The sequence below is a fragment of the Diuraphis noxia genome, unplaced genomic scaffold, assembly GCF_037042655.1.
Source record: "Diuraphis noxia isolate RWA-SAM2 unplaced genomic scaffold, SU_Dnox_SAM2 contig0002, whole genome shotgun sequence".
Classification (NCBI taxonomy): domain Eukaryota; kingdom Metazoa; phylum Arthropoda; class Insecta; order Hemiptera; family Aphididae; genus Diuraphis; species Diuraphis noxia.
In genome coordinates this window covers 34716597-34727848 of record NW_028301712.1, presented here as the reverse complement: position 1 = coordinate 34727848, position 11252 = coordinate 34716597, and the positions used below count along the sequence as shown (strand labels likewise).

Below are 11252 nucleotides of genomic sequence, written 5' to 3'. Positions count from 1 at the left end.
TATAATAGAATATAATTAATTGCAGGTAATAGGTAATAATTAATTAGTTACACAATTTATAATATCAAATATTATTCAATACTAAGAATAAAACATTTGATAGCTTAAATAGCTTGTTCATTTATTTAATTAGGAAAATAGTAAATACCAAGAGTCTATATGAATGGCATGAACTACGCTACGTCGCAACTACGGATTTTCATTATTTGCACCAATGGGCCATGTGATTGCTTTTAAATTTTAATTCCAAGAATGAATAAAATATTATAATTACTTATCAATAAGTAATAATATTAATGATTATGTAGGTAATAGGTAATCAGTAATGACTTATCTGTAATGAGCTAACAAACATGTATGGGATACTGAAAAGTGAAAATAAATAATTATATTTTTCAATTATTTATGACGCAGTTACCCTTATAAAATTTCAGTTTATAATATTGGTGTGTATTATATTCTGTGAGACTGAATATGCAATATACCTAATATTATAATAATACTATAATTATAAATTTATTAATTAATATTATATTTAATATTTTGAATTATTATTTTTTGTTTTTATATGACTAATTTTTATAAAATTGAAAATATTTTTAACTGTTCAGGAATAAAATTAACTTAACGTGCGCATAAAACAAATTAACTCATAAGTTATTGAAGAACAGAATAAAAAATTTACTCGTCAAGTTAGAAGTTTCTCTGAAAAAAAAGTTAACTCGTTATTTAACTTAGTTAAAAGTAACTTAACTTTTTATCTCGTTAATGTCCAGTCTTGTTTATCGTACCGCACTACCGTGGTAGCGTTTGCCAGTGGTACGAAAAAATATTTCTGTATGATATATTTTACTGTTTGGTAATCCATATCGTTACCGGATCAGTTGTGATCACAACAAAGCTTGGATGACACAAGAATAATTAATGTTAGGATGGTTATCGAATTTTTATAGAAAAATGCAAGGCCGAAACCGAAAGGTTATATCTTTTTTCTTGATAATGCGACTATAGTCATCCCCATTTGAATTTACAGAATGTGAAACTCGCATTCTTCCCACCAAACGTAACTTGCCAAACATTTGACCTAGGAGTTATAAACAATTTCAAAATTCTCTACCGCATTAGTCTTTTAAAACACGTAATTTCGTCCATATAGACAACGGAAATATAAAAAACCTTAATGTGACGGTTCTTGAGGCAGTTATGTGGACTACAGCGACTATCAAAAAAATAAACAAGGAAAGAGTCGCTAAATGTTTTATAAAATGGTGCGTTACCGGGGTCAGATAATATTGGTAACTCAACACAAATTGAAGATTTGAATAATGAGTTATCGAAACTAGCTTCGACAATATGTCCAACAAATGCACCGGACTATTATCTTCTACAGATGATTGCCTACAAATCGAAGACTTATCATTGAACATTGAAGACATAATCAATGATGGCATTGAGTGAGAATGAAAAATATGACGTAGAACAAGAAGAAGATAGTATACAGACGGACAGACGTTGTAAACGAAGAAAAAATAACTCTCAAAGAAGCATTGCAGTTAGCGAATAGGCTGAACATATTTTGTCTCAATAAGAGTGATGCGATTTCATTGTCATTAGTAGTTAATCAACTCCAGTCTAATTTCGAGGAAATTGCAATACAAGGAAAAAAACAATCTAAAATTTCAGATTTTTTCTCAATAAGTAATTTTGTACAATATAGTTTGTTACGTCTAAATAATTGTAATAAATTATATAACGATACATCTACAATAAGATATTCTTTTGAAAAGTCAATAAAATTTAAATTTTCAGACAAATACATACATATTATTTTATTAATTTCTCCCAATAGTGGAAAATTATGCCACTCCCGTGAGTGTCCGCTATCCAGAGGTTTTACTAATATAATTATATTACTATATTACCAATACTCTCGATGAGTGTAGTATAGCGGTGTCATTTACTATAGTATTACAGGGAAGTTAATAAATTTAAAATATAAACTTATATAATAGTCTATTATAATTAAATGTGTGAACTACTGCATGTGATTAATATGGAAGAATAATTGAATACATTTAGTAAAATTATGGAATAAGGATTTAATTCAAAATATAAAAAGGGTGGGATGGGTGGTTAACTTTTTTTTAATTGTGTGTGCTATTATTAGTTATTATACCCCTCTGCGCCACTATAAATGACATTTGAGTACTTATTTTTCAATTGATTGAACAAAAATACAACGGAACAGCAATAATATGGTCGCTCGTAGATTCATTGTTGCCGTGCCAACCATATTAAACATTAGGTGAACACAATATCATTTGTACACTGTGTACAAACATTGCAGCCATTATAAAAGTTTTATATTTTCAATGTTATTATCTATTACAACTTCACAATAGCAATACTTAAATAATTACAACCATCGATGGAAAATTATAAAATGTTGGAACGGATCGGGGAAGGTACACACGGACAAGTGGTTCAAGCCATGGAACGGTCTACCGGTAAAATAGTCGCCATTAAGTGCGTACGTTCATCGGACAAGGCTTCAAAGAACTTGCTGCGTGAAATCGAATCACTGAAAGCGCTGGATTCCAATTACGTTTGTTATATATAAATATTAAAAACCAGCCAATGGTCCAGTGGTGCATGTGGAGATTGGTCTAGCGGGGCTTATCATAGTGTCGCTCGATGTACCTAACCCAGACAATTTCACCTTTGTTAGGGCCATCATAATTTTTGAAAAACGTTTAGTTATTTGAGAATTGAATTCTATATTTTTGTCGATGCACACGGCGTTTAATATTATAGAACTATTATATTTATATGATAATTAAGGGAACAAAAATATTATGACATCGATAACTTAAAATATGCGAGGTTCGTAGGTCATGGCTCATGGGTTTCCCTCTCCGTAAAGGCTGTATTCAGTGGTGTATTTACGAGGGATATAGATCCCCCCCTAAGTCTCTTATTTGTAACTTATTTATGATATTGTGATGTCGATGGCAATTTATCTACCCCCTCTCCTTAGGGAAATTAAATGTTATAGAAATTTAATAATTCACGTTAACCCCCCCCCTAAAAAAAAATCGTGCCTGACTAAATCTCCATCTATGTTGCAACATACTTTAGATACCTAAAGCCTAAAGGCAAAAGTAATAAAATAGGCTCCTAAACTATTTGCCATTTTTCAGGTCGTAAAGTTTTTGGATCATTTCTGTCACAGTTTTAGTTTCTACTTGGTACTTGAATTCATGGCATCTGGCTTACCAGAGATGTTGTGCGATGACGACATATGGCTCGACGATTCTCATCTGAAGACATACGCTCATATGCTCTTCGCCGGTGTCGCTCATATGCATGCCACCAAAATCATACACAGGGTAAAACTATCAACTATAGAATAAGTCACGGGAAAAAATAACACAATTTTTCCTCTATTTTTACTTACATACATGTATTCTTTGAAACATGATTAACAATTATTTTTACTAAAATTAGAAATTCCCATTATAAAATATACTTAAAATCGATACAACACTGAAATCTGAATAATATTGAAACGCTGGAAAGAGAAGATGAAGATTAAAAGGTTTTATTATGTAGGTCGCAGGTAATCGTAATAGTTTAGAGTAGGACGAGTAGGTAGAATAATATCTTAACTCGAGAAAGGTTCTAAAGAAATTTTTAACAAAAATATGAACAAATGTCATACATTTTATTAGTTATTTTTAAAACTGTAAAATACTTTCTTTTTTTTAAACTTAAAAAAAAGAATTTCAGTGTCTTGCGTAGGTGTATCGTTTATTAAGTCTTAGATTTTATGGCCAATATACCAAATTATAAAATACAACCATTACATATAGGTATACATTTCTGCTATTAATTATTAATTAAGATACATAATTGTATCAAAAGATTGAATAATCATTATATTATTATTTTAATACGTACCTAGCTTATAGCTACACAATACAATGCATGCATTTTAATATTTAAATAGTTTATATTTATAATTTAGATTGACCAGTTCTCTAAATGCGTTCTACCTTTTTTTTTTTTTACTAAAATCATTAATAGCCAAGTCAAAATGTATCACTGAATCTAGATTTTAATTCTAAATAACTTATGTACAAATTAATATAACAACCACTCTGTAGGATTTTTGTTGATGTTGGATACAAATAACAAGTTTTATAATCTCGTCGTCCGTGTTTATTAGGATCTGAAGCCGGCGAATTTGCTGATAAGTTCCGAGGGCGTATTGAAAATAGCGGATTTCAGCTTGAGCCGTCTGCTCCTGTCCACCTCGACTGCCGATGATGATGTTGATGATCAACGTAGTAGCCAATGTTACACAGGCCAAGTAGCGACGCGCCGATACCGGGCTCCCGAACTCTTGTTTGGCTCTGTTCACTACGACCAATCAATAGATATGTGGTCTGTTGGTTGTATTTTAGCAGAGATGCAAATGAAAACTCCTTTATTCGCGGTTAGACGATTTGTTTGTCTTTCAAACATTACAAACTGCAGGGCTGCAATTGCCACTTACCTTTAAATTGTAATACCTTTTCAGGGGTTATTGTGAATCCAATGCCTTAAAATTCTTAGAGTTACGCATTTTTTTGAAATACATTATATTTATCAACAATGTTGATGAGAACATTTTAATTTTTGACTTGTATATCTCCATAAAAATTTTTCAAATCTCTTAAATTTCAATAGTTGACCTCTATTTGTGAAACATAAAATATTATTAACAGTTATTACAATTTTAGGGAGATTCTGACATGGAACAGATTGCCATCGTTGTACATAATTTAGGGACTCCGACTGATGAAACTTGGCCAAATAGGAATGAAATGCCAGATTACAATAAACTCAAGTTCACACGCTGTAATCCAGTACCAACAAATGAATTGTTGCCTGATTTTGATGAATTGTTAGTCGATCTACTAGGAAAATTAATTTTATACAATGCCGATAAAAGATTGAATGCTCAAGAGGTACTTAATGATAACAATTATTTTTTTCTATAAAATTACTATTTGAAAACAAAATATCTATTTAATTAAACTTATTAAACTGTATGTACCATGGAAAATTAACAGATTAAATACTAATATAATATTTTAAACATTTTTCTAGGCATTACTACATCCATATTTTTTTAATGAACCATTGCCATGCTTAGAACATCTAATGCCAAAACCACCAAAGGATCATAGACAAAAACTTATGCCTAAACCAACTAAAGTAATTGAAAGTTTGGAAAAAAATTTTAGTTGTTTATACCAAATACTTGATGAGGTGATGTAAATTTGTAATTACTAACATAATATTGTTTTGGAACATTAAATTAAAAACTTATGACAATTAACAAAGATACTTTTCATTTATAATATATTCATCTATTAATTTATTAAAACTAAAAAAAAAAACATTGTTTCAGAGTAGTTATTATTTTATTATTCCACATTAGAAAAATATAAATGCAAATTATTTATTAAAGTATAGAAAGAAATTAGAAAACTATAAAATAAAATGGTTAATAACAAATAAACACTTTTGAAAAAAAAAAATGAATATAATATATTTATAATTGATTGAAATCTATAATATTGGCAAAACCATAAACCTAATTGTTATTTAATAATAATAGGACACCATTTATTTGTGAGTGCAAATTTTTCATTTTTTGGATTTAACTTCATTAAAAATAAAAAAATAAAAATAAAAATACCTATAGGTTAATTAACAATTCTAAAATAAATAAATAAAAATAAATAGTCAACTATAAATATATATAGTATATTTTAATAATTGTAGATTTTCAGCTTGAATTACCAGATTAAATGGGTGTTACATTCCAGATTTTTGTATTGCAGTCTTGTCCAACCGAGACTATAGTTTCATCATCCAACCACAGTACACGTGTAATCTGACTTTGTGGATGAGCATCTAAAAAAATAATAAATATATAAATATATCATCGTATTAAAAAACGTCACAGCTTGACATGAACTAAAAGCTTTAATACTAACTTTTTATTATTGTATGTTTGTTTGGTGAAGTAACGCTCCATACTATGATAGTAGTGTCTAAACTTCCACTAGCTACTTGTTTTGAATTTGGTGACCAGGCCACACTGTTAACACGTGCATTATGGAAGCCCCAATCTTGTTTATGTGCCAGCTAAAGTATAAAAAAAGAAACAAAATTACTGAAAGTCAATAAAAATTAATATTATTATATATTCCTTACCGACTTTCCAATGTAAACAAAAATAACAAAATAAATAGTATAATGATTGTTTCAGATTTGAAGTATTCACTTTACTTACATTGAATTCGGGTACTTTATATAAAATGACTTTTCTGTTTGCATCACTTGCTACCAAGTACTCTCCATCAGGTGAAAATGAACAATCTGTAATTGGTCCCAAGTGATCACACTCAGTGACAAATTCCAAAGAGTAAGTAGATTCATTAATCTTGTATATGTGAACCTAGGATTACTTATCAGTTAGACCATGACGACCATTGAGTGTAGTGTATGTGTTTTAAGTTGTTATGTACACTTACTTTATTATCCAATGCTCCCCCAACTGCAACATAACCAGCGCCTGGACTAACAGCTACAGCAGAAGGCTCATAGTCCACAGGCAAATTAAATACTTTTTTTTCGTTTTTTAATACTATTATCTAACATATAAAAGTTAATATTAGAAATACTATTATTATGTTCATTAAATATTTTTTGTATAACCTCTTTAATTGTAACCGTGACAATCACATTACTGTTAAAGTCCATTCCTCTTGGTTGAGCATTTAATTTGATTTGCAAGTCTGTGTAAGAATTGGATTTAATGTCAACTTGCCTAAAACTGTCATCTATCCCACATGTGTACAAATAATCATTATCCAGTTTCATTCCATTGATTTGATTTCCATGACCAACACCTTTTACTCTGTCATTTTCACCTAGTTGTAATTAACAATAATTAATAATAATTATATTTTTTTTAGCTGGAGGAAATAATAAAATATAAAATTTTAAAAATTATTTTATGTTCAAAATTTGAAAATTACCATTTACAGCATTCCAGTTTGTAATATTGCCATCATGGGAACCAGTATAAATAGTACTACGGTCTGGACTTAATGCCAATACAGTAATTGGTTTATTATGACCCTGAATAATTATGAAAAGTGTAATTTAGTTCTCTTAAATTAATGATCAATGATATAATCTAATGATGTATAACTATTAAAGTTTTAACATGTTAATTTAATTTTTACTTTACTCTATTAAATTTAAAATATTTCCATTATAATGTATAAAACTATCTTAGTATGATATTATACGAACACAAATTATATTCAATAAATAAATCATAGTTTTTGAAGATAAGTTATAATTTGAATTAATAAAAAATACTTCCGCTTCCAATGAATTCAACTTTCTAAATTTTTTATGGAAATTTACTATCTTTAAAAATTAAAAATGGTTATTTGAATTACCTTAATGATTCGTATGGGTTTTTCAGGATTGTTGACATCTAGATATGTAATGAAACCATTAAGAGAGACGGTTAATAAATAATTTCCTTGCCACAAACAAGAAACCTATTGAAATATACAAAAAGTTAATACCTTTATAAATAATAAATTATCTGATAAAAAAATATTAAACCTGTTGATCTTCTACTTGGTTTCCTATGACGAATTCACTAACAACAGATTTTGTTTCAACATCCCACAACTTGCAAGTCTTATCACCAGAGGATGTTAATAGACGTGTACTGTCTGCACTCCAAGCAACCTATTATTTTTCAATATAACGTAAAAAAATTACAGTTAAATATATATTAGTAGATGTTTTCTTACTCCATAAACTCCTCCTTTGTGTGCAGGACTACCAATTTCAGATACAAGATCAGCATTAGTACCTTCATACAAGAACACTTTACCATCAAAACCTGCTGATGCAAAAAAGTTACCATTGGGCGAGAAGCGTACGGCCTGAACAAATCTTGAGTGTTCCTGTAATGCACAAAATTAAAGAGTTAGGTACCAAGTTGTAGTTAAGTATAGATAAAATTTACCTGTTTGGTCATTTTAAACTTGAATGGTGGACCTTCAAAAACACCAATTGTGTTGTCTTCACTACCAGTCACTATTCTAAATGGACGGGTAGGCCGAAAATCACATGAATTAATTGGTTTGGATTGACCTGTTATTTCACCAACTGAAGTACCAGTTTCTGACATAAATACATGGCCAAATCTATAAAAATAAAATATAATATATTTGAATAAATATAATAACTAATAAATAACATAAAAAGTTAAATGATCTTATGTACCTCTCTCGGCCTTCACCGACAACCACCATCCGTTGATTGTCCGGAGACCAAGAAATATCTTTAATTGGCCCACCAAATGGATGGAATTCATTTTTTAGTATGTGTTCTTTATTCACAGTATCCCAAATTCTTACTTTTCCTGATTGATCTGTAATTATAACTTTAATCAATCAAATACTTAATTTAAATATTTTATATGATCTCATACCACCAGATGCAATGTAAAATCCACTTGGGGAATACTTAGCGACATTTACAGCACAGGAGTGTTCGGTGTATACATCTGATATCGCAGGGTTCTTGACAATAAGTGAAACAAACGAAACACAAATTAAATAATTGTTTATTGACAATAAACAAAATACAAAGGCTCACCTCAATATCACGTATAATGACACTATTACCATTTGTGTAGAGAAAGTTTTTTCCCTTAGGATCGCTACCCAAAACAATCGGTTGCCCTCTTTGAGTACGTGGTAGTGTTGAGTATATGTACTCTATAATCAAACGGTAAAATTACACTTTGGTCAATTATCAGATGATTTGTGTAGATGACTCACTGTTAGAATAGGACATTGTGTATGATACTGTAGTAGGTAAAAATGAAGCACTAATAATTAATAAATTACTAAATGATGAGTAAACACCGAATCCTGGTGTAACAAACCTATTACGAGAGAAATAATAATAATAATAATAAAACTATAATAATAACGAGACGACGGGGCTGTTAGTTGTTCGTAAGGTATTTTAGTGTGTAAAATACTAAAATGTAAATGTGTAACTATTTTATTCTCGCACAGACTAACGAAACCTGATATGTCTAAGCTCTGAATTCTCAACTCATGATAAGCATATTATTATTATTATTATAAAGATAACTGTAGCGAGTCGACCAGGATTACCATATAAGGAATAGCAAATAATTTATTTCGTATAATTTTAAAATGATGATAAATTATTATTGTTTGTCACGGTGCACTTATTGTGCATTTGTGCACATAATGCAACGACCGCAAAGGACATTTTATGGTGTCTGCCGCCGAGTAGAGAAAGTCGCTGAAGCTTACTTATTATTGATTTCTTATCTGTATCTCGCGATGTTTCAACGGCACAACGACGAATGCACACAGACTCACACACAAGACACAAGTTAACCAATGTGGTTACTTGGTAGCGGTGAATGGTGAACGACAGGCGGACCGGTATACGTATACCGCATGGCCGTTACGTCCCTTAATAGTTAATATGCTGGCGGTAATATAACATTAATTCAATTAATTGGTTTGGTAGTTGGGATCCGAGTGTTCCGAGTTCCGACTGTATGAATTACGGATATTGTAATAATAAAATTAATATCGGCCTCATCAATTAATAATGGTTCCTAATTTCCAAGTCCCAATAATTGACGAATACAAATTGGCAAAAAGTAGTACAGATAATTAATAATCACTGAAAATTCGCTACTAAATTCAAAATGTAGGATGATTCACCAAACACACGCTTACCTACTTTTTTTCTTCAATAACGAGGTTATTCATAAGCTGATTTTTGGAATCTTTAAATATTATATTATATTATGGGAACGAGGCCTAAAGGTGTAATTACATTTTACATAAAACGAAAGAATATAAAAAATTATAACAGAAAGTAATTAAAATTAATAGTCTATATACAACTAAAAGAATACAACATTTCGAAGACATAATAATAATTAACAAAACACATAATATAATTTAATGATAGATTAAATAAAGTAGGAAGCTCATTCACCAAACGCATTGATAAATTGGATCATTCTTACCATAGTATTTAATCTATTCTGTGGTATGATGAAAAGGAATTACAAAGAGATACCGTGACCTATAGAGAAACGAGGAGGAACTCTATAGTTAACTTGAGATATTAAATATAACTACTCAAAGGCCGTATTTTCAAATTCTTGAGATTTTATGTACGACCTAAGGTCTTCTGTGACGGTACAAACCTTTATTTTTCAAATGAGAATTTCCCTTTTTATTATAAATTATTGAAGGGATATTTTTTTTAAGAATTTAGATGTATTAAAAATTAAAATCAATATTCTAATAAGTAGTTTTTGAGTTATTTAACTTTCCATACTTTCATATTATATTGGAGTGTTTAATAATAATAATTTGATATCATTAAATTTTTGTTGATAATTAATTAAAATATTTTTAAAAATTGAATGGTGGAGGGAATATAACGTGCTATGTTATGTTGCAATTCGTTAATTGTTTAAGAACTATTAAAAGCGAAAAATGTTATAATACTACTACATAATGGCCATTTTAAGTTTATACACTATTTTACGATTCTTAATATAAATCGAGATTGCTTCATAGCACGTTATATAGAAAATTGAAAAAATGTTACTAGCACGTTATTCCTGCCCACACTTCAATAGTCTTTTTTTCCTTGGTATTTTTTACCGGTTACCAAATACACAATAATGATTGTTGTCTATTAATTATTTTTGTGGAACCACGGTCTATTGTATCTATATGCTACGTGCTACGGTTGAATAAGTACGCTAATGATTAAATAATTCAATTTTATTCAAAAAAGTATTTAATGGAAATCGTAAAGTGGGTACTATTTTTAAATTCGATACTCCTGAATTCTTAAGATATTATTTACGAGTTAGACACCAAATCCTCATTATTTAGTTATCTCAGGCCTGTCTTATAATCTCCCAATCGCGTAATGACATATTTACGTTAAATTTACTCTTTGTCAAATTATTAGTTACAAAATTGTCCATGTTTCATAGTTTCATTGTAAGTTTATTTTCGATATTTAAATTTTCTTGAGAGTAAAATGATATAGTATTATAAATAAAAAACAATATTACATAT

The 11252-nt window shown here is 29.5% G+C and overlaps 2 protein-coding genes across 4 annotated transcripts; one reads left to right on the top strand and one right to left on the bottom strand.

Annotated features, from left to right (window-relative positions):
* The first annotated feature begins 2269 nt into the window (after window positions 1-2269).
* LOC107165199 (cyclin-dependent kinase 20-like) lies at window positions 2270-7462 on the top strand. Of its 3 annotated transcripts, none has more exons than XM_015513327.2 (6): window positions 2272-2605; window positions 3201-3389; window positions 4229-4498; window positions 4785-5012; window positions 5155-5316; window positions 6326-7462. In XM_015513327.2, the coding sequence occupies exons 1-6, from the start codon at window positions 2429-2431 to the stop codon at window positions 6329-6331; spliced, it is 1032 nt and encodes a 343-aa protein (XP_015368813.1). In that variant the 5' UTR covers window positions 2272-2428; the 3' UTR covers window positions 6332-7462. The 3 variants fall into 3 exon arrangements, with proteins under 3 accessions (XP_089075654.1, XP_015368813.1, XP_089075655.1); XM_089219529.1 differs by having other exon boundaries at window positions 2273-2605; window positions 5155-5262; XM_089219528.1 differs by lacking the exon at window positions 6326-7462 and having other exon boundaries at window positions 2270-2605; window positions 5155-5325.
* Window positions 5802-9201, bottom strand: flr (actin-interacting protein 1 flr). Its single transcript, XM_015513316.2, has 14 exons — window positions 8934-9201; window positions 8749-8870; window positions 8582-8672; window positions 8374-8521; window positions 8114-8294; window positions 7896-8051; window positions 7702-7830; window positions 7530-7634; window positions 7098-7200; window positions 6775-6989; window positions 6591-6710; window positions 6350-6514; window positions 6051-6201; window positions 5802-5967 (listed from the first exon to the last, which is right to left on the bottom strand). Exons 1-14 carry the CDS (start codon window positions 8947-8949, stop codon window positions 5858-5860), a joined length of 1812 nt encoding a protein of 603 aa, XP_015368802.1. The 5' UTR covers window positions 8950-9201; the 3' UTR covers window positions 5802-5857.
* Window positions 9202-11252: the final 2051 nt, after the last annotated feature.